Source organism: Chiloscyllium plagiosum, unplaced genomic scaffold, assembly GCF_037043375.1.
Source record: "Chiloscyllium plagiosum isolate Xiang-an unplaced genomic scaffold, Cpla_swu_hap1 HiC_scaffold_11, whole genome shotgun sequence".
NCBI classification, from domain to species: Eukaryota; Metazoa; Chordata; class Chondrichthyes; order Orectolobiformes; family Hemiscylliidae; genus Chiloscyllium; species Chiloscyllium plagiosum.
The window spans coordinates 49,147,733-49,175,552 of record NW_028270149.1 but is presented as its reverse complement, the minus strand read 5'-3'; the positions used below and the strand labels follow the sequence as shown (position 1 = coordinate 49,175,552).

The 27,820-nt window shown below is 40.3% G+C and overlaps 1 protein-coding gene across 2 annotated transcripts; it reads left to right on the top strand.

The window, feature by feature from the left end:
* On the top strand, positions 1-27,820 carry LOC122557239 (claudin-2-like). 2 transcript variants are annotated; one of them, XM_043704719.2, is made up of 2 exons: positions 1-94; positions 23,896-27,820. In XM_043704719.2, exon 2 carries the CDS (start codon positions 24,016-24,018, stop codon positions 24,721-24,723), a length of 708 nt encoding a protein of 235 aa, XP_043560654.1. In that variant the 5' UTR covers positions 1-94; positions 23,896-24,015; the 3' UTR covers positions 24,724-27,820. The 2 variants fall into 2 exon arrangements, with proteins under 2 accessions (XP_043560654.1, XP_043560656.1); XM_043704721.2 differs by lacking the exon at positions 1-94 and adding an exon at positions 19,354-19,434.

Below are 27,820 nucleotides of genomic sequence, written 5' to 3'. Positions count from 1 at the left end.
TGACGCCCTGTTAAACACAACTTGTATGATAATAGCAGAATCTAGGATAACGGCAACCGTGGGAGTTGAAAGGACTGGAAAGATATTGAAAAAGGTAGGGATTAATCATGGAAAGGTTTGCTTAAAAAAATTACTGATTTAAATTAAATTACTTAAACTTTACAACAGTTTGATGTGTACAAATTAAGAAGGAATTGAAGCATATGCTGTTAGAATGAATTGCTATCTGTATGACAGATGACAATTTGATAAAGTTTTATTGATACACCTGTAATGCAAAGACAAAAGCTCTGACCTTAACTCTGACTGCAATCAGAGACTGAAGACACTGGCATTCAATCACCCCGATATTCAGGAATTTAACACCCTCACCTCAGGGTGGGAATTCTACCCAAAGCCGCTGGGGTTTAAGTTAAAGCTAGCTAGTAAGAGTGAAGGTTTTCAGCTGGAGAAGGCGGCTAGGGTCAGGCTGTTGATGGAGATCCATGGAAATGGTTCCCATCAAAGTAAAATAGAAAGGGAGAATTGGTAAAGTGTGCAATTGGTGAAGCACTCCTACTCCACTGAACTTACAAAGAACTGTTAAAATATTAACAAATACCTAGGCATATGCCATTTGACACCAGTTTCTGCTGTTAGTTTGAGACTATACAGGCCTCATCAATTAGCACACAGGTAAAATTACATGGGTATTGATGGCAGTTACTGCATTTGAATTCAAGTAAGCTTTAGCAGTAGACCTCTTGAAATGCACTTTGAATGAAGCGCAAACTTCACTGATGTGCTGATCCATCTCCTGTCTATTCCATTCCCTGCCCAAAGAACATTCTTAACACTGCTACTCAGATGATGAATCAAACAACTGTATCTTGTGGAAATACTCTGCTGCTGAACTCTTTAGTTAAATGTATGTTTTTTGGCAGGAAGAATAAAAAATAATTATCTAAATGGTGAGAGGTTGTAGAGCACTGAGCTGCAGAGAAAACTGGGTGTCCTTGTGCACCTGGACAGCTGCAACAAGGAATTCAGGAAATTTATAAAATGTTATTATTTGTTATGAGAGAAATTGAATACAAAATTAGGAATGATATGCTTCAGTTATGCAGAACACTAGTGAGAGCACATCGGAGTTTTGTGTACAGTGTTGATCTCCTTATCAAGAAGGATTCCCAGACTCAATTGAGTGGGTTGTCTCATAAGAAAAGGTGAGGCATGCTCGGCTTAGACATGATGGAGTTTAGAAACATATGAAGCAACTTGAGTGAAACAGTAAGATCCTGAAGAGTCTTCTCAGGGTAGATATGGAGAGAATGTTTTCCCTTATGGGAGAAGCTAGAATTGGGGGTCACTATTTATAAAATTATGGGCTGCCCATTTCAAACAGATATGAGGCACAATTATTTTCTCACAATGGGTCATGACTTTTTATCCTCTCTTCCTGAAAAAGTGGTAGAAAAAGAGGTCTTGAATATTTTTAAGGTAGAGGCAGATAGATTCTTCCTGGGCAAATGGGCAAAGGGTTTTTGGGGTAGGTAGGAGTGGAGATTTGAGATTACGAACAAATTGGGGTAGGTTACAGTAAAATTGGTCATGATTTAACTGAATGTTGAGAAGGCTCAGTAAGCTGAATGGCTCACTACTTTCCTAGTTCACATGTATCCAGTCTGTCCTTATCCCAGTGCTAAAACAACACAAAGCAATGTCATGTCTGGAGCTATGGTATATTATTATGCTTGGTCTTTCTTGATCTTACTCAGACTTTAATACCATTCACAGTATTCTTCAATACTTCCCCTCCACCATCCTGCTCCATCAGTTTGAACTTGCATGGTTCCATTCCCAACTAACTGAATGCAACGTGGGCAATCCATCAGTTGCTTCTCTTGAGTGTATATCATCCTCTCTATAATTACTCCGGGTTCTAGATATGAATTTTTTCCTCGATGACCATTCCTGGTACCTTGTGGTACTTGTCATCTCTATCAATATGTGGTACTGGGTAAAGGCGATTTGAACTAGTTCAATGCCATCGATCCTCCTTTGTCTTTGCTTTGTATTGGGCCTATCTTGCGATTAGTTGCAGAGGATACAACATTATGATAGTATAGTATAGAGTCAATACTAAATATGCATCAGCATAGATTACCTAGTTTCTAAAGAGAGGTTTAAACATACGGCCTTCAGATCAGAGATGAGCATGCTACCATTGTATCCAGGTTGTACAATAAAGTTATTTTTGTTATTCTAAAATCTTCTCACTCCCTTATAAAATCATGGTTCTGAATTGGTTCAGAATTCATGTTACTTTGGTTTCACCCATTCCACTGAAATCACAGTTTGTGGGTGGTGACAAGGAGTTTTACTGTAGCTTTTCTTGGGAGCAGATGTATCTGTGCCTGCTCTCCATATTCTACAGAAGATACCCTGGTCTTAGACAACAAAGTTTGTTGCACAATAAAATAAGTGTAACTGCATTTGGTCAGGATCAATTACTAGGACTTCAGGAAGCTCACCGCCATCTCCTACCGGTGGACATCAGGAATTATGTGTTTGAAATAGACATGTAACAAACTCTAAATTGTAATGGAGTTGTCATTTAAAATAAACTATGTTGTAAAAACTATTCATAAATGTAATTCAAAAAACATAAATTCCCTCAAGTGGTCAATCTTTCATAAAAAACAAACACACACTCATTCAATTACTACCAACATAATTGTGTGGAGGTGCCAGTGTTGTGCTGGGACAAAAAAGGTCAGAAGTCAGGTGTTGACAGGTTATGTTCCAACAGATTTATTTAAAATCACAAGCTTTTGGAACAGTGCCCCTTTGTCAGGTCATGTCTAACGTAATGGTGGACACCGTTGTATATGGGTTTGAAAGGTTTAATGCTGAGGAATTCTATAAGCACTACCAACTTTACAAGTTGGTATCCTATCATGAACCACTGCAGTTAAAAACTTAGATAACTTACAACGTCTAATATTGACATTTAAAGTTGGTAAAACATTTAATACGTCCCTCTCAAAACTCAAATCGGCAAAATGAAAATAACAAGGAGGACAGAAATTTTAAACTTCCAATCAGTCTCACAATGACGATACTTACCACAGAAAAACTGCATTTAAGCCAACTCTTTCTGAACACAGGAAGTAGCACAGGGTTGGAAAAAGTAGGCAAATTCGAAATTCTGTCTTAGGTTATAAAGTTTTGTCATCCCCAACCACATTCTCACCTCTATTACCAGACAAAAATGTGACACATTATTTTTGCAATACATCTCTTTTGCTAAATGTTAGTGTGAAAAGCTTTTCTCAAATCCATGTAAACAATAGGCAATCATTTGGTCAGTCAATAGTTAAAGTTGCACACCTCTCTGATAATTTTGTGGGAAATGGCGAAAGAAATGATCTAGCATTTGGATCTAGCAGAATTTGGTTGCCCTTTAATTACATGGCAAATAGAGGTTAGGCTGGATGAGAGAGAGGCAGTGTTTCTCCTTCTGATGTACTCACAGCAGTTTTAGAAATGAGTCTGAAGGACCTTGTAGGCTACATTGGCATCCTCCTTAGATGCACATTTGCGTCCAGTGGAACCTAATGTTTACTCATAGCAAATGCTGATGTTGTTCTGGATGTAAAATGAGATTTCAAATTAAGAGGGGAAATGCCAATCAGTGCCTGAGGATCAACTATTTCTGCAACAGGATGAATTTCTCATTGAGGAGTTTGTGATTTGGTCTTCTCATCTGGAGCACCAGTGTGTCAGTCTGAAACAGGGGGCATGCTATTTCATTGTACTCCACTTATTTAAATGACCTTGCTTTGAGGGATTTGAGTTAACATCACCACCAGATGGAAGCTCCTGAAATCAATGTGTTATTTCACCAATTCTCCCCATTATTTTGTCAAATAATTCTGCATGGTTAGTTACATATAAACAGTTTAATTTAGAAATCATTGCTAAATGATTTTGGTTTGCAGCAATTTCTCCAAATGTTTCGAAATTTCATGCTATATGCTAACCATGAGTTGGATTTTACCATTTGCCACAAAGATCTTCATGTGGAAAATTCCTGCCCTGAATCTGTGTTCCTAGCTCCAGCCCAGTTCCTGGGGGAGTTTAAATAATCTCGTACTATATAAATGTTGTTTTCTTGTTATTTTGGTATTTTTTACACATTGTCCTGAGAAATGCATTGGGAGTAATGCACTATTTTAATCCTCAACTTTTATCCTAACATAACAATTGTTTTCTACATGCTGCTCATGATACAATTATTCAGTGTTAAAACACTTTTTACAAAGATATTGCCTTCTGACAGTGTTCATTTCTATCCCTCATAGAAATACACCTTGAAGGTTCTCCCATAAGACCATGAGAAATAGGAACAGGAGGACACTGTTCGGCTTCTCGAGGCTGCTCTGCAATTCAATAAGATCCGAGATGATTTGATTATTCCTTATTTCAACTTTTCTGCCTTTCCCCTGTAACCTTTGATTCCACTACTGATTAGGAATCTATTTATCTTGTTTTAAATATGCACAAGGACTATTCCCACAGCTCTCCGTGACAATGTGTTTCAAAGACTCAACTGTCTGAGGAAAGAAATTCTTCCTTACCTCAGTCTTAAGGTCCTAGACTCTCCCATGAGCAGAAACAGCCTCTCAGCATTTACCACTATCTGTGCATATGTTCACAACCCCTTTGATTAGATATTCTAGAAACTTTGCTCATCCAGTCACCTTTCAATTCTACTGCCTTTGAAGATAAGTAAATAAAGTTGGGGATGCCTTTTGAAAACTACTTGTGCTGGCTGCTGAAAATAACCAGGAACTCCCCTACACAATATGAACTGCAAAACATCAGGCTAGATTTTCCCACTTGCAGTTAAAATGTGGTGGTGGTAAGTTTCATTGTGTCCAGTCCATCTTGTCCCAGGGTGAATTTTCTCACATGACCTTCCACTTTTTACCTCATGCAGCCGAGCCATTGGCCATCTCCTCGTAATCATGTGGAGACTGAGGTGTAAATACTCGCTAGTGGCAGGACCTTCTGGCTTACAATGCTCTGGTGTCAAATTTAAATCTGCATACCCCTTCAGTCACTGCAAGACAGGAACTACACCTGCTCAACTCTGAGAACATTTCAGAGGAAAGGCAAGTTACATTTCTGCTTCCAGGACTGGGATCACGATGCGCCAGTGGGACATCTGGTAGGGAAGAGGACTTTTTTTTCCCTACCTATTGCCAAAGAACACCATATCCAGTCTGACTGACATAATTGCAGCACAGGACGGTGCTGTGTCCTGAGAAGAAAGGGATGCCACCAATGCCACAGGAAGGTCAAGGATGTTCTTTACTCTACAACGATGAGCATCAGCTGATACTCACTCTGATACTCTGCATTCAAAACAACACCATAACTAGCAATCAATCCAGTAAGCTCCATTGTGCTGTACTGCACTGTTCTCCCGTTAACCCCATTGCTAACTCATATCTTAATCGGCACATCTTTTATCCAGTTCATCCAAATCCCTCTTCTCTTATGCAGGCAGTAGTGGTATCTGGTGAACCTCTATTAAGAAGAGTTCAGTGCTGGACGTTTTCAGCTCCACCTGAAAGTGATTGAATCCTCAAAAGATGCACCAGAAAGGCATTCACCTGCACTGTGTATCAGCTCAGAGATTTTCATCTCAATGGGTACTCCTTTGAAATTAGAGTCTTGAGCACAATCTGGTGAACATACCCCTGCAGTTGGTGGAAATACCGATGCCTATTGTACTCTGAAGACTGCCAGAGACCAGGCACTTGCTTAGCTCCCAGCAGAATATATGTTCCTGTTCGTGGCCTTTAATGATTTGGTTACCTTGCAAACGCAGGCACAGGAATATCAGGTAGAGTCCCTCAGTATGATGTAATTAGATTAGATTAGATTACTTACAGTGTGAAAACAGGCCCTTCAGCCCAACAAGTCCACACTGACCCGCCAAAGCGCAACCCAAGCAGACCCATTCCCCTACATTTAGCCCTTCACCTAACACTACGGGCAATTTAGCATGGCCAATTCACCTGACCTGCACGTCTTTGGACTGTGGGAGGAAACTGGAGCACCCGGAGGAAACCCACGTGGACACAGGGAGAATGTGCAACTCCACACAGACAGTTGCCTGAGGCGGGAATTGAACCCGGGTCTTTGGCACTGTGAGACAGCAGTGCTAACCACTGTGGCCACTGTGCTGTCCCGTGAAGGGCAGAGGAGTCCACCTGTGTTCTCAGTTTTGTGCTGGCTCCAGGTATGCATGCACTGAGTGCCTCCATGGACAGATTAGGCATCACCATGGCGAGCCAGGTGCAGCAATACACTCACTGTTGGTCAGGTACGTGCATGCCTGTACTCCGTGTCTCCAGCCATGGGTGATCAGCATCAATGTCAAGGCAACTGGGCAATGAGGCAATACAACCTCACTCGAGTCATCCCTTCCTTCTGAGACAAGGTCCCCACATCAAACCCCACAGAGAGGGGGAGCAGGATACACAGACTCCAGTAGCTTCTTCTCACATCACTGCAAAGGTGCATGGCACATTCAACTTCCCTTTGCTAGTGATCTCAAAGCCTGCAGCAGTGCAGGTTAGGGAGGATGAGTCTGCATTTGGACAATATATGCTTAATAGGCCTGGCCACTCCAAGCCCACATTTAACTGGGGATGACCATCCAAGTCTTCCAAGTCAACAGGGTCAATTCTATGGTAGATTCTCTCCACTACAAAGATCAGACCTTCATTGGAAGAAGAGCAAAGAAGAGGTAGAAGCAAAGATGCTGAGAATAGAGGGTTGACACAGATTCTACGTCAGTGTAAATAATGATTACTTCTTTCAATGTTCTTTCACTTGCATTGTTACCATGTCTGCTATAGTATAATTTTTGTTGTCAAACTTGGCTTAGTCACACTGATGGCAGAGATCAGCAGCCATTTCGGAGAGCTCAAGGATGAAAGAGATTATGCTGACCAAGCAATGCTCAATTTTTTGATTGCAGCTAATGCAATGCACTTTATGTTGATAACACTAAGGCTGAATAAAATGTACAGGGAATATGTTAGAGTCTGGCCACACTTAGACCTATAAATGATTTGGATATAAACACAGGGGGTATAGTTAGTAAGTTTGCTGATAACACCAAAATTGGAGGTGTAGTGGACAGTGAAGAAGGTTACCTCAGAGTACAATAAGATCTTGATCAGATGGGCCAATGGGCTGAGGAGTGGAAAATGGATTTAGATAAATGTGAGGTGCTGCATTTTGGAAAAGCAAATCTTCGCAGGGCTTATACACTTAATGGTAAGGTGCTGGGGAGTGTTGCTGAACAAAGAGCCCTTGGTGTGCAGGTTTATAGTTCCTTGAAAGTAAAGTCACAGGTAGATAGGATAGTGAAGAAGGTGTTTGATATGCTCTCCTTTATTGGTCAGAGCATTGAGTATATGAGTTGGGAGGTCATGTTGTGGCTGTACAGGACATTGGTTAGGCTACATTTGGAATATTGCATGCAATTCTGGTCTCCCTTCGATCGGAAAGCTGTTGTGAAACTTGAAAGGGTTCAGAAAAGACTTACAAGGATGTTTCCAGGGTTGGGGGATCTGAGCTATAGGGAGAGGCTGAATAGGCTGGGGCTGTTCTCCCTGGAGCACTGGAGGCTGAGGGATGACCTTATAGAGGTTTTACAAAATTATGAGGGACATGGATAGGATAAACAGACAAGTTCCTTTCCCTGGGGTGAAGGAGTCCAGAACTAGAGGGCATAGGATTAGGATGAGAGGAGAAAAATTTAAAAGGAACTAAGAGGCAACTTTTTCACACAGAGGGTGGTGTGTGTATGGAATGAGCAGCCAGAGGAAATGGTGGAGGCTGGTACAATTACAACATTTAACATGCATCTGGATAGGTATATGAATAGGAAGGGTTTAGAGGGACATGGGTCAAGTGCTGGCAAATGGGACTAGATTAGGTTAGAGTATCTGGTCGACATGGATGAGTTGCACCGAAGGGTCTGTCTCTGTATTGTACATCTCTATGACTGTATGACCATATGAGTGAGAGTACAGGATCACACATAGCTGCAGGAAAAAGATGTTGTATATATCAGTTTTACTTTTACAAAGGAAGATATTAGCATTGAAGGCTTGGAGATATACAATGACCAGTTCATTTAGTAGCTCACTCTAGAACTGAGTGCATGTCTAATTTTTATTTTATTTTGGAAAAATCTAAATTAGTTTCTTGTAAACTGTTGACATTACAATAAAACATAAAGATCAGAGGATCCTTCAAATGCAAAGAACAGGGAAACTAGAGTAATTAATCAGTAAATTTAATAAAGTATCATAATAATGGCAGGTATGTGATGTGCTGCTGCTGAAGCTTGCTGCTGCTTCTGGACACCTAAATTGTTAAGAGCATATACCTCTGTAATAAGTATTTGCAGGTTGAGGAACTTCTAATCCAAGTTGAGGATCTGTAGTCCAAGTTACTGATATTTAATCATATTATTCCCTGATGAGGAAGCAATGCCTGTATATCTTGCCCTTGGAGGTAATCACAGTCCTCAGATGAAGTAATTAAAATTTAGTCTGTTATCAGTGATAGGAGGCTGTAACTATAGATGAGACAGGAATGAAGACATAATGTATTCAAGGAGCCTTGGCTCTGATAAGTGTCCAACAGTAATGAGTTTTTTGCAATCTGCATGGATGAGATCAGGGCCTGCAGAGATTATGAGCAAACTAACCACTGCACCGTGGTACAGGAAGCCATTCAAGTGGCAAGGAAATAGAAATGTAGTATTGGTAAAGTTCGGTATAATTCGGGATATAGGTCCTATTCTTCATAGTTATGAGTGTGATTCCTGAGGCTGTGTTGTCTGCCTGCTGCCAGGATTACAGACTTACACAATTAAGAGTAGTGTTGTAGAACAGAGAGACCTAGGGGTTCAGGTTCATAATTCTTTGAAGTTTGTAACTCAGGTAGAAAGGGTGGTTAAACAGGGATTTAATACACTTGCCTTCATTGCTTCGTCCTTTGATTATAGGTGTTGGGACATTATGTCGAGGTTGTATAGGACATTGGTGAGGCTTTTTCTGGAATACTGTGTCCAATTCTGGTCTTCCTGTTATAGGAAGGATATTATTAAGCTGGAGAGAGTTCAAAAAAGATTGACCAGGATGTTGCTGGGAATGGAGGATTTGAGTTATAAGGAGAGGTTGGGTTGGCTGGGACTTTTTCACTGGCGTGTAGGAGGTTGAGAGGTCATCTTATTGAGGTTTATAAAATAATGAGGGGCATAGATAAGGTGAATGGTTGGTGTCTTTTCCCTAGGGTGGGGGATTTCAAGACTAGGTGGCATATTTTAAAGATGATAAGAGAAATATTTTAAAATGACATGGGGGCACATTTTCTTACACAGAGTGGTTTGCATGTAGAATGAACTTCCAGAGCAAATGGTGGATGCGGGTAGAGTTACAACATTTAAAAGACATTTAGATAAGTACATGAATAAGAAAGTTTTGGAGAGATATGGGCCAAGCGCAGGCAGGTGGGACTAGTTTAATTTGGAATTATGGCTGACATGGACTGGTTGGATGAAAGCGTCTATTTCTGTGCTGTATGATACCATGACTCTACTTCCTCAAGGCTGAAGAATAACTTGGAAAAGGAGGGAGGTATCCAGAGGTCATCATCCATATTGGTACTAGGTGCATTTATAGAACTGGAAAGAAGGTTCTGCTGAAAGAATTTGAATAGTTAGGAGCTAAATTAAAATGCAAAATCCCAAAGGTAATGATTTCCAGATTACGACCTAAGCAACAAGCAAACTGGCACAGAGTAAATAAAATGAAGCTAATTAAATGCATCATTCAAAGTTTGAGTGGGAGGAATGAGTTTCAGTTCATAGGGCACTGGCAAGGTACTGGGTAGAAAGGTGTTGTTCCAGTCAGACAGAATTCACATGAACTATGATGAGACCAGAATCCTAGTGAGTTGAATAACTAGGGTAGAAGAGAAAGCATTAAACTAAAGAGAGGAGGAGTAGAGTTTTGAAAGGAGATACATAGGATTACACGGTGGCACGGTAGCACAGTGGTTAGCACTGCTGCCTCACAGCGCCAGAGACCCGGGTTCAATTCCCGCCTCAGGCGACTGACTGTGTGGAGTTTGCACGTTCTCCCCGTGTCTGCGTGGGTTTCCTCTGGGTGCTCCGGTTTCCTCCCACAGTCCAAAGATGTGCAGAGCCAGGTGAATTGGCTATACTAAATTGCCCATAGTGTTAGGTAAGGGGTAAATGTAGGGGTATGGGTGGGTTTCACTTCGGCGGGTCGGTGTGGACTTGTTGGGCCGAAGGGCCTGTTTCCACACTGTAATGTAATCTAATCTAATCTAATCTATACATAGGATTTAGCAACTATTTAGGAAATCATACCTAGAATAGAAGAGGAAAGGACAGAGTGTACTAATAAAAGGCAGCACATGGGCTGAAAGGGAGAAGAAATTGCAAAATAAATGTACTTATCATTCAAAATAAATAAATAAATAAATGACACACTTAGAGATTCATGGGTAAGATCTTAAGGCCATTACAGAGACATGGTTACAAAGAGATCAAAGCTAGAAATTAAATTTAAGTGGTGTGTGACTTTTTGAAAGGAAAGGGAGGAAGTAAGTCGTGATGGGGTGGCTTACTTAAGTAAAATATGGAATAAGTATGGTAACAATAAATTACCTTGGATCAGAAGATGTTAAATCCATACATGTGTAGGTAAAGGGGAAGAAGACACTACACTGTAGAAGACAGAATATATCTGGAGGCAATAAGGACATTTCAAAAAGGCAATACACTAATCATGGGTCACTTTAATCTTCATGCTGATTTGGGAAAATCAAATATGGAGGAATAGCCACAAGGAAGAATTCATAAATAGAGTATGTAGGACAGTTTCCTAGAACAATATGTTGTGGATCTAACCAGGGATCAGTTGTTTTGGATCTGGTACTGTGTAATGCAACAGGTTTAATAAATGACTTCAGAATAAAAGATCCCTTAGGAAACAATGGCCATAATATTATAAGATTTAACATTCAGTTTAAAATTAGGGTCAGAAACAACTTATATAAGAGCAATTACAAAGGAATGAGGGCATAGCTGGCTAGACTGGACAGCGGAACTAGTATAGCAGAGAAGGTTGATAAACAATGGCAGACATTTGAGGAATTTGGCCATGATTCAGAGCAAAGATTTATCCAAATGAAGAAGAATGATTCTTTGAAGATGTCAAATTAATGATGATTAACAAAAGGAGTTAAAGATAGTATCAAACTGAAAGAGAAAAAATTACAATGGAGCAAAGATTAATAGTAAGTCAGAGGATTTTAAAAGTTTCGGACTCAAATAAAAATGACAAAAATGGAGGGAGAAAATAAACTTTCTGGATAAACTTGCAAGCAATATAAAAGCAGAGTATCTTTAAAGATATAAAGAGGAACAGAGCGGCCAAAATGAGCACAGGTCCCTTAGAAAATCAGGCAGGTGAAACAATGTAAGGAACCAGGGAACAACAGGAGAGTTGAATAATACTATGAATATGTAGGTGTACTGTACCTTTAAGAGAGTTAAAATCTAGCAAAAACTACCTGATAGCACCAAGTGTTCTGAAAATGATACAATGTAATATGCTATTGGGGTAGCGAGGGTAGCTGGGTTACCTGGAAATGACAAAACAGATTCGAATTAGGCCAGTCAGTTTAAATTGTACCCTCCCCCAAAAATACCAGATTTCAATCCAGTTTGAATTTAGCATATTGACAATCTTAAAAACCAATGAAACAATCCATTCCTTGGGAGTGTAAGACCAGGGAAAATTGAACATTTGAGAGGAGAACTGCCAAGCTACCAGCTGTCTGAAACTGTCTGAAAAATAGCTCTCTTAAAGGTACCTTTATCGATCAGTAACCTATGAAACAGAATCCTCAAGAAGAAGAAAAGAAGACAGGAATACAGAGAAAACTGAAAGCTGCCTGGTTTTGTGATAAGAAGTTTTGTTTTGTACATCGTAATTGGGAATTTTATCGGACAAGTATTAGAGAAGGGAAGGTAAAAGATAGGTTAGAGAGGAGTTGTAATTATTCTCTGTTATACTTTAAGAAATAAAGTTGTTAATTTTTACTTTAAATAGTTCTTGGCCTCTCAAAATTTGATAACTTATTGCACAGGATAAATCTTTTCTGTGTTGCTGGTTTACAGTAAGCAGGAGAGTTTACCCCGTGTCGTAACAAGGTCTTCATGATAGAAGACACTAACAGCAAAAATACCTAATAATCAAAGGACAAAATGGCGAGGAAGACATAAATACAATCATTATCACAAGGGAAACTAATGGCACTAACCAGTATGTCCTCTGCACTTGACAGGTTGCATCCCCGGATATTAAAGGAAGTAGCTGCAGAGATAATGAATGCACTGGTAATAATCTACCAAGAATCCTTAAATTCTGGAAAAATCCCACAGGCTTGGAAAGCTGCCAATGTACCACTTCTATGTAAAATGGGAAGGAGACGAAAAAAAGCTAACGATAAGCCAATTAGCTTCACACCACTCTTTGGGAAGAGTATTGTAACAGCAAGTCAATTAAAAGTGCATGGTGTGATTAGGCAGAGTCAGCATGGATTCATAAAGGGGAAATCATGCCTGACATTTGAATAAGAATTATTTAGCTTCAATTGTTACATTCTATGTCACCATGTCCTCTCTCCCCTCACCTCTTCCCAGTGCGACTGTCTTCTCTTTCAAGTCTAGCAACTAGATATGCCATTGTTCTGCCATTCTCACATCACTTAATCTAAACTATCAACATTCCTTCTCCCTCTGCATTCCAAAGCAGCACCCCGCCGGCACCCCCAACCATTACATAATGCTCCTCCCTCCTCAATTCAGGTCAGCTCTGATGAAGAGTCTCATAGAATTGAAACATTAGCTTTCTCTCTCTTCATGGATGCTGCCTGACTGACTGTGATCTCCAGCATTTGTTGTTTTCAGTACAGATTCCAGCAGCTGCAGTATTTTGCCCTGCTGGAGATCAGAAATGTAGGATCAGCCATGATCTATTGAATAGCTGTATGAAGCAGGCTCGAGGGGTTGAATGATTTGCAACTCTGTCTATTTCTATGGTCCTATGACTACCATGAGGGATTTCACTACACATTACGCAGATGCCATTTCCTGATTGATGCCTTAACAGCTATCTAACCTTAGCTCCATGCACTGTTTCACTTCTGCTTTTTGTTTAACAGTGATGTAGAGCTAGTCATGTGTAAGATGTAGAGGATGATGCCAAGATACAATCACATGGATAATGAGATATTTATTTATTCAACAATGCAAAAGTTCAAGGACTATTGCACAAATCCACTTGTTCTTTGCACTCAGCAGGGTATGCTTGGTAGCTGAGCAATAGGATTGCAAACAATTAGACAAGATCTAAATCTAGCTCATTCATCCTGGAATTGGGTGGTTGTTAGTTTGTCTGTGGCCTCTCAGCCTCTGCAATACATTATACTATCATAGTCCCTTGAATGACCCTCCAGGTAAATGTCCTAATCCTCGACGCAATACTAATGCTCAGATGATTGCTATCAATCCTCCATTTCATCTACAGAGAGAAGCCTCCTTTCTACTCCATAGACCATGCACTTGCACAGCTGTAGTGCAGTATGAGGATCTGGAATCTGGGATGTATTGTCTTCCAGAATTTGCCATGGAGTACAGTTAGCAAATGGGGAATTCAGGTTGCTCTTTTAAGTTCCTTGTTCTCATTACACTTGTTTAGCTGATGTGACAAGGAGGTAATTAGTGTGCACCATGCAATATTCACGATTGCTTAAGGCCATCATTCTTACTGTATATTGCTGGGCAACGAATGGATGTATGATTATTACAATGTCCCTTAGGGTGGCCTCAAAATTAAATAACTGTTCATTTATTAATTAACTTTATTCCACCATAAAGAAGTAACCTCCACTGCTCACGCTTCATGCAGTCACAGCCATTTTGTGCAGCTGACTTTTGATCCGACATGGGTAGCCTCCAACTTTGTGCAAGTATGAGTAATCTGCTGGCTTCACCAGTTACACACAATTTTCACCCAACAATACATACTCTATTTTCTGTTGCTGACCCTCGGACCTCAATGATCTTTCAGCTTCCCTGTTTCAGTTGAGACTTTTTACAATATGATTAAGGTGCAAACTTTACCCCTAGAGACCAGAATGTTGAAAGTTCCAATGCCTTTACTGGCCTACATCCTCACCAGGTAATGGTCAGAATTACTATGGCCTGCTTGAAACCCTTCAAGAGCTGCCAGTTCTTTCCCATCCTACTATCTGCAATTGACCCCCATCACAGTGACTATTCCACCAACAATCTAGACAATGAAGACTATCTCCATATTGAATTGCGGCTTTCACCAGGTCGCTATGGAGTGCTCCTGTTAAGCCCCCTGACCATTATTGACAAAACATCTCTGAGTGACCATTTCCCAGGCAGCACATTGACTTGGCAGTACAGCTCTGACTGATTATGGCCCATCTCCCTGAACTGATGTCTCAATAGCACTCTGTTTGAGCTAATTATAATGTAATCCCTTACTCTTTTACTTGATCTACAGAACCAAATGAGTCTCAATTCTCAAACTGTAAGGAATTGGAGCCTAAGGCTCTGGTAGAATCAAGAGTTTGGTTAAACGCGCTCAACCATAATTCTGCAATATAATCAGACCAGCCTCTTAACTGACTGTAGTGGTATCTGAAGACATAGTGTCTTCCTTGTAACCCTGTTAAGGACTTATACTTGTCACTGTGTGGTTGAATCACATGCTGTGAGCTTGCTGTGTAAACTGCTGGCTCATGCTGTAGCTCTGATGTTTTTATAGGACAGTGTTGTACAGTGACATTTTCACCCACTTCCTGACAGATACATTGACTGTTCAGCACTCCTCACCGTCACAAGCTTCCTGCCTCTCCCGCTGAGCTAATAGCAAGCTAAATTGCAGAGACTGGCAGCCTGTGACCAAGTGCTCAAAACTGTGTAAAGTGAGAAAGCAATATGGCCAACACAGAGGCTGGCAGACCCCAGGTGAAATACTAACCTGAGTGGGTACTAAGAATGCAAGCTAAGAGTATGTGCCTATTATGGTGCAAATGCATCCTATTTAACTGCATGGCTATATCTGAATGCAAAATGATCTGGCACAAACATCCAAGTCAAAGGCGTCAGCTCCAAGTAAAGTTTCGCCTGAAGAAATGGCTGTGTTAGTCCAAGAGCAGACATGGTAGTGTTTTGAGGCTGATGTTTTCCTAATATGGAGTTGTATGAATGACAAATGAGGAGGATGATAGCCATGGAACATGCAAAAATCTTGTGTCGAAGAAGCAGTTGTTTAATGGATAACCTAGGTATTTGGTGAGCTGCAGCCTGCTTTGCTTTATTTGTCCGGAATTTGTGCCATTTAGTTAATTGGTGGAGGAGAAAATTGGAAATGCCAGGTTTGGGGCATTAATGAGATGTATATGCTTAGAAATAAGGTAGTCACCCCTCAAGGTTGAGATCCTAAAGTCACCTTTTAGGGTTAGAAAGGATTATTGGAAGGTTAAGATCGGAAATCAGACTTTTATTTTGCTTACATTTTGTTATACCAGGGACTTTTATTTTGTTATACCAGGGAAAGCAAAATCTTGCCCATTGAAACACATTGAAATCTCCAGTGATTCCAGTAACAAAATTTCATTCCTACAACAATGATTTCAGAAGCTGACCAACATGTGTGTTTCAACTGGTAGGTTTAAAGGCTACTGCTTAAAATTAAAAGTAACTATATCGGAGGTTACATGACTACGACAAGGCATATAGGAGTTTACAAGGTACAAATGCATTTCTCCAAAAAAATTCCCTCTTCTATAATAAAACAAATTGCATTCTCAATTATAATTATAAGTTACTCACTATACAAGGTCAGAAAATTATCATTGATGAGCAAACTGTGTATTAATTTGATTCTGTCCCACTTTGGCAGTTACTGCTTCATTACGCAGTTGTTAAATTGTGCAGATCTTCTGATGGTGTGTGAACACATTGTTTTGATAGTTTCTCTGGTGTTAGCTCATTCCTGAAGTGATGTTCTTTCACTAGGGAATATTATTCCAGTGATGAGTACTGCTGCTGTGGTAACTTTTATCAGTGATTGATTGCTTTTGCTGGGGATTGATGGACCTCTAGATTTGATGGTTGTTTTGTACTCTGTATAGTTGGTAATGTCACATTTTCATCAACAGCTGTCTGCATTCACATTTACCAAATATAATCCAGGTGACAGTTGATATACACAGGTCCTCTGAGGCCACAAGAGCTCACATTTGTTGAGAGCATTAAAAGTTTGAACTCTGACTGGCTCTCCAATTCTTAGCTTTGGCAATTGTTTCCCACCTGCATCAAAGTTTGGCTTTGTGTTATCTCACTCTGATCTTGCTGCTCAGTAGTTGTTTAATTTTAATGCGAGTTGGTTCTTGAGTGTTGCGAAACACCTTTGGTATTGAGCAAACATTCACATTCTGATGACAAATTAGTCAGGAACTAACTACATCAACTTTAGTTGTTCACAAATCCAATATATCATTGCTCTGCTTTGCATCGGTTGTGCTGCATCTCCGCTACAGCTCTTACCTTGTTAGGTTCTGGCAAATTCATTTTCTTAACAATACATCGTCCTTGTACTTTACGACAGAGATCTTCAGTTGCAACTGTTACTTGTTCAGCTTCAGGTTCATCTCACAACTCTCTCTATCAGTCACATTAAATTCTGATCATGATCCATGATGGCTTTCTGTATAATCTCTCCATATCCAAAGACCAGCAGACTATGCCTTCCAGGTAGCTACCGCTCCAGGAAAATCACTAACAATTTTGTGTTGTCCTCATTGGTATTCTTCCAAAACAGTGGGAATGACAAATTACATTTTTATAGCCCAAGCAATAGTCAAAATGTAGTTAGTAAATAGCTGCTGTCATCCAGCTTCACCTGCCCAGTAACCATCTTTCACACCAGGAGTAGTTAGAACTATTGTCTTCATAAGTTGTGGCAAAATGTCTTCAGTCACTGGCAAGGGATAGTGAAATCTATTCAAAGCTTTATTGAGTTCTCAACTTTCCAGGCTTTTTGCTGAGCTGGTCTGTAAGAGTTGCCACTTTTGTGCTTCTCCTTTCTTTGTCTGTAGTGCTAGTTTTGAGAGCATTTGGAACTCTCTTTGGTAAATGATTTATTGATTTTACATTCTCATCCTCAGTTCATAAGTAGCATTAGTAGAGGATTCAAAATATACCTGCAAAGTATTCAAAATCTCTTTGATCTGCTTTTTTGCAATTAAATGAGATCTCTGGCCCAATGCAGCTTTGTAGCACTCTTTCCCCAGCACTGAGTGGTGACCCTTATTTATTCAGGTTTTTGTCGACCTCTGTAGTTACCTTTACTATGAGACTGGAAGGTGTTTCAATTCTGTCTCATATAGCCTGCCATTTCTACAGAATCAGGGACAGAAATTTCACATCTTAGATTTTTTTTAGATTACTTACAGTGTGGAAACAGGCCCTTTGGCCCAACAAGTCCACACCAACCCTCCAAAAAGCAATCCACCCAAACCCCTTCCCCTACATTTACCCCTTCACCTAACACTAGGGGAATTTAGCATCGCCAATTCACCTGACCTGTACATCTTTGGACTGTGGGAGTAAACTGGAGCAACCCCACACAGACACAGGGAGAATGTACAAACTCCACACAGACAGTTGCCCGAGGTGGGAATTGAACCTGGGTCTCTGACGCTGTGAGGCTGCAGTGCCACTGTGCCACCATGCCACCCCCATATTCTGACTCACCCAGGAACTGGTGTTCTAATTTTTCCTTGCTGCTGCTTCCAGAAAAAATGTCCACACTATTTCAGCTGTATGCCATGTTTTATCTGACGGGTTTAATGGACTACTGCTTAAGTTGAAAGTACATCAGAGATTACATGGCTATGGCACATCAAGTCAGAGTACACAACATGCACATGCACTTTTCCAATCAACTATTCATTAAAAATATATGCTTAAGAGTTCTTACATCTAAGGTGTCATTAAACATTAAAGTTCAAAATGGCACTGTAGCAATTGTATATGGAGGAACTGTGTATTCACTTTGATTATTATTGTGGTCTTGTGTGTGGGGAGGCACAGCTGAAGAAATTGGCTGGAGATGCCCTGCTTTGCCTTTGTAGTGTCCCTTACTCTGAGTTAGGAGGCCTGGGTTCAAATCGCACCTGATCCAGGGTACATAATACCATCACGGAACAGGTTAATCAGAAACCATTTACATTGCTGGTAGTGTGTGATAAAGAGGCAGTGTCTGAGCTCAGGAATTACTCAGCAAAACAAACTATTATTCAAGTGAACTGAGAAATGTGAGATAGCTTATATAGTAGAATAATACTTTGTTAAAACAGCCCATCTCCAGTTTTGGTGGAAGGACAAATGAGTAGATAAATTTGATGGGATCAACCCAAGTTTGCCATTTAAGATATTCCTTAGCTAATTGTTTGAAGCTCATTTTCCTTTGAATGGGTTTGAGCAGAATCACTGGTATGGAGCAGTGCGTGCCATAAACAAAATGTTACTTGTGGACAAACCACTTTTCTAAGCCCTGATTGATACGATTAAGAAGCTAAACTTGTTGCTGTTCCATAAGCATGTGATGGAGATTAAATAAAAACATCCTTCCCACAACAAATTAACCTTTTCACCACCAAACTTTGATTGCATTTAAAAAGAAAAGTATGTTTTTGTATCAGCCAATAGCTGAGAAACATCCAACAATGACTGTGATAAATATACAACTATGATTTAAGGGAAATTGTGTTTGCACTAAAATACTTTATTAACGTTTATGTATCCATATCTATTACAGTATCCAGAGAAATGTAGAGAATTTAAAGGGTTAAATGAGCATAAACAATTTACGTATAGAGAAAGGATCTTAAATTGCTTCCACTAAGCATGAATTAACACTTTAATGACAGATTGATCGTAATTTCAAAACAAAATCAGAAATTAATGTGCCTAAGTCGTGGATTTAAAAACTTTCAGTAATTTAATGTCTGCAGTAATTGTGATGCACCTCGATCTAATTTGCTTCAGAAAAAAATTCAATTTTTTAAGGACACACAATATTGAATCCAGGACTGTGGTTTTGTATTAGTTACGAATGGGTAGTTAAAAACCTGGAAGTCGACCTCAGTTGCTGCTTTGGTACTACCCGTCACTCATTTTCACATTTCAGTTTCCTTACGGCAGTCAGTAATGAGGTAAGCAAAGCATATTTTCTTTTTTTTCAACCTGAACAATGAACTAATAGCAATATATTTAGAATTAAATTAAATAAATGACGCTTTGTCAGCTAAAGTTCTAAGAACAACAAACTGCAAAAATCCATAAAATTGTAGGGTTTTGCATTGTATTTTGCCATTGAATTCCAGACTGTAATCTCTTGATAAGTGTACAGAAACTAAACCTTTTGAACAGACAGTTTAGAAAAGTTATTACGAAGGGCAACATCCACTATTTATAATTGGTATTTGGTGCTGGGGTTGGTGGAGTGAGTGAGTTGGAGGATGGGGATAGCAGTAAAAGCAAAAGCTGTACAATCATTTCAACAGAGAAATGATGGCATGAATGCATTTCAATGAGTCGAATGAACTGAAAGAAAAGGTTGTAGTTATGAAGCAACTTTCACAACCGCTGGACTTTATGGTCATTGAAGTACTGTTGAAGTGTAGTCACTGTTGTACAGGAAATCCAGCAGCCAATTTTCGCAGAATAACCTCTCAAAAATTACAAAGTGATAATCAGCAAATATTTTGTTTTTGTAATATTAGTTAAAAGGAATTCTTTAGGCAAGACATGAGAATAACCTATCTCCTTGAAAATATTATCATAAGATCTTTTATATTCACCTGAGAGGGCAGACTGGACCTCAACATAATATTATCTCTAAACGAGAATACTTTTGTAAGTGTAGCATTCCATTACTACTGCTCATGAATTTCAGCTTTGGATTTTCGTTTCAAGTACAGAGGGGAGATTTGATCTCAAAACCTTCTGACGCAGCATAAAGAATGCTAATGCTTAAGCCACTGGTACAGTTTTACTTTGTCAAATATTGATAGTCAAGGCTCCATCATGGCTAACAATGTATCCATTTATTTTATTTGCTGATATTCATATTGAATTTCTATATGTACTGTCTTAACTTGATCAAACACCCTGGGAACAAGGGGTAAGTGCGAAAGCCCACACATAAACAAGTCTTTTACCGAAAGAGTTATAACCCTGCTTGCTTTAGCATAAGCTATGTCTAGGTATAATGGATTACAATTGTTTCTACTAATGTGTTATATCCTGATTCTGTAAACTAATATTTAAGATTCCACATCAAACTTTAAAAGTAAATATTTAATTCTAGGTTTATGTTTGCTTCTTTAATCTCTCTGACCTTAATCTTATTTAGTGAATTATTACAGTCCTAGTTACATGGTGTGTGTAGGGATATCATTTCAGTACCTTTTTGAAAATTGTTTGACTGAATGTGTACATTGCTGACTGTGCCAGTATTTATTAACTGTCCTTAACTGTCCTTGAGAAGGTGGCAGTGAGCTGTCCTCTTGAACATTTGCAGTGCTGGGGGTCTGTACACCTACAATGTGATTAAGAATGCAGTTTCACGATTTTGACCTATTGACCTAGAAACATAGCCATTGTGCCTTCTGCATCATTCAATGACTGATGCTCTATCATGACACCATGCTCCCTGTCTCTCCCCATTCTCCAAGTGTTTTTAGTGTCTAGAAACCTATCTATTTCTTTGGTTAAATATATTCAATGAACTGGCATCAGCAACTTTATGAGATACAAAATTCCAGAGGTTTTCTACCCTCTGAGTCAAACACCGGGTGGTAACGATTTGGCGGTGGAGGAGGCCAAGACTCCCAATGTCCTTGGCAGAGTGGGAGGGGGAGTTGAAGTTTTTGGCCATGGGGCAGTGGGGTTGTTTTGTGCGTGTGTCCTGGAAATGTTCTCTGAAGCATTCTGCAATTAGGCGTCCTGTCTCCCCACTGTAGAGGAGACAACATCAGGAGCAACAGATCTAGTAGATGACATGTGTGGGAGTGCAGGTAAATCCCTGACAGATGTGGAAGGATCCTTTTGGGGCTTGGACAGAGGTAAGGGGGGGAGGTGTGGGCGCAGGTTTTGCAATTGTTGCAGTGGCAGAGAAAAGTGTCGGGAGGAGATGGTGGGTTAGTGGTGGGCATGGACCTAACAGGGCAGTTGTGGAGGGAATGGTCTTTACAGAACATAGATAGGGGTGGGGAAGGTAAAATAACTCTGGTGGTGTGGTGTGTTTGTTGGTGGTGGAAACGGCAGAGGATAATGCAATGTATCCGGAGGTTGATAGGGTGGAAGGTGAGAACCAGAGGGTTTCTGTCCTTGTTGCAGTTGGAGAGGTGGGGTTTGAGGATGGAGGCGCGGGAAGTGGATGAGATGCACTGGCAAGTTAGCATGGCCAATTCACCTAACCTGCACATCTATGGATTATGGGAGGAAACCAGAGCACCTGGAGAAAACCCACGCAGACATGTGGAGAATGCGTAAACTCCATCATCAACCATATGGGAGAGGAAATTGTGATCTTTGGAGAAGGAGGCCATCTGGAATGTTCTCTGGTGGAATTGGTCCTCCTGGGAGCAGATGTTGCAGAGGTGGAGGATTTGCGAATAAGGGACAGCATTTTTGCAAGAAGCAGGGTGGAAGAAGGTGTAGTGCAGGTAGCAGTGGGAGTTGGTGAGTTTGTAGTCAATGTCTGTGTTGAGTCGGTCACCGTTAATTGAGATGGAGAGGTCCAGGAAGGGGAGGGAGGTGTCCGAGGTAGTCCAGGTGAATGTAAGGTCAGGGGGAAATGTGGTGGTGAAGTTGATGAACTGTTCAACCTCCTCGTGGCAGCATGAGGTGGCGCTGATATAGTCATCGATGTAATGGAGAAAAAGGTGGAGTATGATGCTGGTGTAGCTGTGGAAGATGGGTTGTTCCATGGACCTGACGAAGAGACAGGCATAGCTGGGGTCCACGCAGGTGCCCATGGCTAACCCTTTTTCTGGAGGAAGAGGGAGGATTCGAAGGAGAAATTGTTGAGGGTGAGGGCCAGTTCAGCCAATTGAATGAGAGTGTCTGTGAAAGGGTACTGGTTGGGTCAGTGTGAGATGAAGAAACGGAGGGCTTGGAGGCTTTTGTCACGGTGGATAGATGTGTACAGGGACTGGATGTCCATGATGAAGATGAAGCATTGGGGCCGGGGATGCAAAGGTCATAGAGGGGTTGGAAGGGGTGGGTGGTGTCCCAAACCTAGCTGAGGAGTTCCTTGACCAAGGGGATAGGATGGTGTTAAGATATGTAGAGATGTGTTCAGTGGGGCAGGAGCAGGTCAAGATGATAGGTCAACTGGGGCAATAACCCCTTGTTCATCCACAGAGCCTGCACATCTCTTTATACTACAGGCAATCTAGCATGGCTAATCCAGCTAACCTACGCATGTTTGGACAGGAGCAAACCCACACAGACACAGGGAAATCATGCAAACAGTCACCAGAGGATGGAATTGATCCCGGATCCCTGGTGTTATGAGGCAGCAGTGCTAACCACTGAGCCACCATGTCACCCTATGGGAATCTGACTTTAGGCTTTAAAAATGGCACTGCTGACAATGTATGACGATACCTAAAGCAGAAGTCACCAGAGTGGTTGTAATTGTGCCTCAAATCCAATTAGCATTTCACATTGAGCTGCTGATGTCTGTGGTCCCTCCACAAACAGTTTGTGAACTGGTCAGGAGTGTGTGTCACACGATCAGACCTGTTGTATTCAGGAAAATATGATCCACACATCATTCCTAAAAGGACTACAGAAGACTGCCAGTAAAACTGTAAGCTTATCAGAACTATGTAATTGATTGGACAGCAGCTTTTATTCCAGCCCTGCTGTAGTGCCACAATCACACACTTGTTTCTCAGTCTGATCATAACTACCCTCCCAATTTTATTCTCCCACACCAACAGAATATCTTTGAGAATTGCTGCAGATGACATAGCCCCCTGTAATTGAAACCTGTCTTTGCTTGCAAGCAGTTTGTGGGCACCCGGCATGTAGGAGCAGTTGGATAAGCAAAGAGAAGAATAAAGGAGATGCAGACAGAATTAGAGGGCCAACAGTAGCTCATGTAAGAAATGAACAGTTTTGCACTTTAGTTTCAGTTCTCATCTGAAAGACAGCCCCAGCATTGTAAGCCAAAGTTGCTTTGTGAGAAGGAGTGAATGACTAGTGATATTTTGCACGCATTAACATTTTTAAAATTGAGTTTAACAATATGCTAAGTGCCACAATGATCGATGGCACTCCAACTTTGAGCATGATGAAATAAAATCCACTAGTTCAAATACTGAATGCAAGTTGTAAGTATGTGAGTGAATTGTCAGGTATATGATAGTCTCAATGTGATAGGGGTATTTAAGGTTAAGTTGCACGTGGTAGTCTCACCATTGTAAAAACAAAACAATCCTTTTAAATGATTATTTCAGTGAATTTCAAATAAAACATAACTTCAACTCTTTGTATTAGTGCAATAAAGGAAATTTATTATTTGCTAAGCTTAGTTACTGCAGGGACCAAGGTCACTTATTCAGCAGTCATCAGTAAAACTTTAATCTTTATGGTTTCAGATAGACACATGAAGCCAGGTCACTAACGGGAACAACAGGCATTTGAAGCAGAGTTTTGCACTGGATGCATCCTGTAAGGACGCAAGAACTATTTTTGAGGAAAATCTTTTGAGTTTCACAATGGCTAACACTGCCATGCAATTAGTAGCTTTGATCGTATGCATAATCGGCATGGTTGGGACATTGTCAGCTACTATTATGCCCCACTGGAGGATCACGGCACACATTGGAGCAAATGTTGTAACTGCTATTGTCTACATGAAAGGATTATGGTGGGCATGTGCCATGTTCAGTACTGGTGTTTTCCAATGCGAAACTTACAACTCAGTCCTGGAACTGCCGGCAGACCTGCAAACTGCTCGTGCCATGATGGTTATTTCAGTTGGTCTCTCATTACTGGCTATAACAATCTCTGTGGTTGGCATGAAATGCACAGTATGTGCCAAGGATTCTCCAATAAAAGACAAGGTTGCTGGCACCGGAGGAGTTTTCTTTATCATAGCTGGCCTAGCAGGATTGGTGCCAGTGGCATGGACAATGAATGGAGTGATACTGAATTTCAATAATCCATTGATTCCTGGTGACCTCAAGTTTGAGATCGGTGAGTCTTTGTACCTTGGGGTCGTTGCCGCAATGCTGTCCATCATTGGAGGAGTCATGCTGTCCCTGTCATTTATAGGTAGGAGAACTGAGCCCTACAGTAGACGACCAATGTCCTACCAGAATCCTGCAGCCAACCGCTCTGCACCTGCTCCATCGGCTGCAACTGTTCAGTCAAAAGCAGCAAAATCGGAATTCAACTCCTACAATCTGACTGGTTATGTGTAGATTCCATCTGTGTGTTCAGTGGCATGTTTGGGGCGCAGTGGAATTACTTAATGCTGTAATGATAAAGATTATTCTATGTGACAGGATTGTTCTAGTCAGAGGAATTTACTTAATTTCACTGTAAAGATCTTAGCATGATAAGGATTAAACGTTCCCACAACTCATGATTTAGTTACCGATGATTCTATAAATTTTGAGAAAGAAATCTCCTGTCTCACTGCATTTGATATCATAAAACGTGATTTTACTAGGATCGCAGTATAACTAATTGTTAGCATTAAGCTTACATAGTATTTGTTTCTTCCTTTCTTCAGATCCGACTTTTACCTCAAAAAATGTCTTAAAAAATGGCAAGCTGAACATCTCAGAATTATCTTTACTGTTGGCAAAAAAGATTGTCACAGCTTGTATTCAATGTCATTTTTCCAAAAAAGCAACTGGATTTCAGGTTATCTTTGTGGAGGTGTTTTATACCAGAGCTGGGGCTCAGATGGTGAGGCAAGGGTTTCGGACACTATCTTCCTGTTTTTAAGAAATTACTGAAGAGATCAAAAGCAAGTTCTACTGTTGCTGATGGTACTTGGTCACCAATCTTTGTGATCATCCTGGAGCTGGCCAGTTAAGAGGCTGTCTCTAAAAGTGTTATATTGTTAAAGATGCAGCGTAGGCTAGGGACCAAATGGCCCACGGATTTGGCATTCGCTGAAAATGTCTGAAACTCAAAAAATATTTATGGTCACAGCTGCCAGACTATCATTATAGAGGGTGACAGGGTTAGGAAAAGGATGCCTCACTGGCCCACAATCACCGTCTGCCAGGTAGTTGACTCCAGAGAGCTGCAGGAAATTTCCCATAGCCTGGGGCCTAGCACTGTTAATAGGATCGCAACAGCTCCCCAAACCTGTCTCACATGGTCAGTTAGTTGCTTCCGTTGGGCTACCTGCTACTGCCAAGTGGTAGCCATGTCCATTGTTTACCGTGTCTCTGATGGTGCAGTCAGAAGTGATCAACCCAACATATTATGCTGCAAATGCTCCCCCAAACATCCATCATTCCAAAGCCACCTTAGTGCAAATGGTATGATACCACCCATTGAGTCTAATCTATAATAGTTATGGCAATACGCGCAATGGAACTAAACAGTCAGCACTTCATTACCTACAAAACAGCACCCATTGCTCTCCAAGACAGTAAGCAGAATTCAGCTTAGTAAGCACAGAATAGGAAATTATGGCTTCCTGCTCCACAAGCACACGTGAGAGAAAACTCTCAGTGCAATTATGGGCTTGTCTTCCAGACCATGGAACACATTACATTAACCCACCCACTAAAACCTATTGTGGGAGGTATTTAATTTCTCCACGCAACCTTACTACAAGCAGTATCATGTTGATTTGATGGATTTTTTACTCCTTCCTTATTTTAGAAAAAACTGCAAACAATTAACATTGTGGAAAATATTTCCACTGGCTATTTAATAACCCTCTTGCTAAATTAAATTTATATTCTCCATTGCAAAGTTTATGGTTGAATTTCATTATACAATGTTTACCCTGTGGTTTTGCTGTTTAATGTTCTATATCATATATATATACTAATGCCGATGACATGGTCTGATACATTTTACAACTAACTTCACTTCTGAAGCTCTCGAATATTTTGTAATGCTGTGTAACACCTCCCCAGCTAATGTTCCTGCCTCACCTATTGAAGTTACCAAACTTGCCTGTGCTAGAACCGTGCTTTTGTTTGTTTAGGTTCAATTAATCATATGACATTATGCTGGAACTGTATAAAACATTGGTTAAGCTATGGGTAGACATTGAATACCATTCTGGAATCCATATTATAGGAGAGATACGATAGCACTGGAGAGTATGCAGCAGAGATTTACCAGGATGTAGTCTGAGCTGGACAATTTTTAGTTGTGAAGAGAAATTGATAGACTGTGTCATTTTCTTTGGATCAGTGGAGACTGAAGGGAGACATGATTGAGATTTATAAAATTGTGAGGGGATAGATAGAGTAGAAAGGAAGGAACTTTTCCCCCTGGGTGGAGGTATCAGTGATTAGGGGGTAGAGTTCAAAGTTCAGCGGCACATGGTTTACAGGGGATGGGAAGAAAGATCTTTTTAATAGAGGGTGGTAGGAATCTGGAACTCATTGCTTGTAAGGGTGGTAGAGATAGAAACCCTCACAATATTTAAATATTTACATCTGTGCTCATAATGCCAAAGCATACAGGGCAATGTGCCAAATCCTGGAAAGTTGGATTAGAATAGTTAGGTAACTTTTTTTTCAACCAGCAAAGACTCTATGGGCTGAAGGGCCTTTTTTTCTGTGCTGTAGACCTCTATGACTCTATTGTGTTTCTAATTTTGTGCATTTTGGACTCTTACGCCATGGGAAAGCCAACATCTGACCTTAACTAATGTGTAAACAGGTAGCCTACAAAAACAGGTCAAGCTAGTCTCATGGAAAATCTTTTATAGTTGTTTCATTTCATGGCAACATAAAAGCATTTCTAATTTTTAAAATAATGTTGTAGCTAAATATAACAGTAAGACATCAAATTTCTTAAACAGTCCACTTTGTTATTATTTTACACCAATGTCGGTGTTCAATAGAATTGTGTTTTATTGGAAAACAGTTCAGTAATTTTATTAATAATTGTTATGTTTTATCAAAGTAACATTACAGTCACATTTGAGTATTCCCCAATGGTTCAGTGTGGAATTGAACGGAATGTACAGTGCAGAGTTAGAAAAGTGATCAGTTCCAATTCCTGATTTATCTGATCTGAGCCATAGTGGCAATACGTACAACTTAGCTGATGAATACTTGGCTGATATCCTGTCCATGATTGGTATCCAGTTTTTTTTGCCTCACTGAAACAGCACAGTGCATACATTGGGTAAAGACAGCTCAGACTTCTGTGTGAAGGGTGCTATAGAGCTATAGACTGAGTCCACTACATAGGTTCACATTTGAAAATAAAGACATTTGAGTGAGATAATGATGAACCCTTATCTTACACTGTATATCAGGCTGACAGCTTCATTTAAGGGTAGGTAAAACTTGATTTACATGCATGTAA

Excerpts from the sequence above, each read along its gene's own strand:
- LOC122557239 (XM_043704719.2), top strand. The coding sequence starts at position 24,016 with ATGGCTAACACTGCCATGCAATTAGTAGCTTTGATCGTATGCATAATC.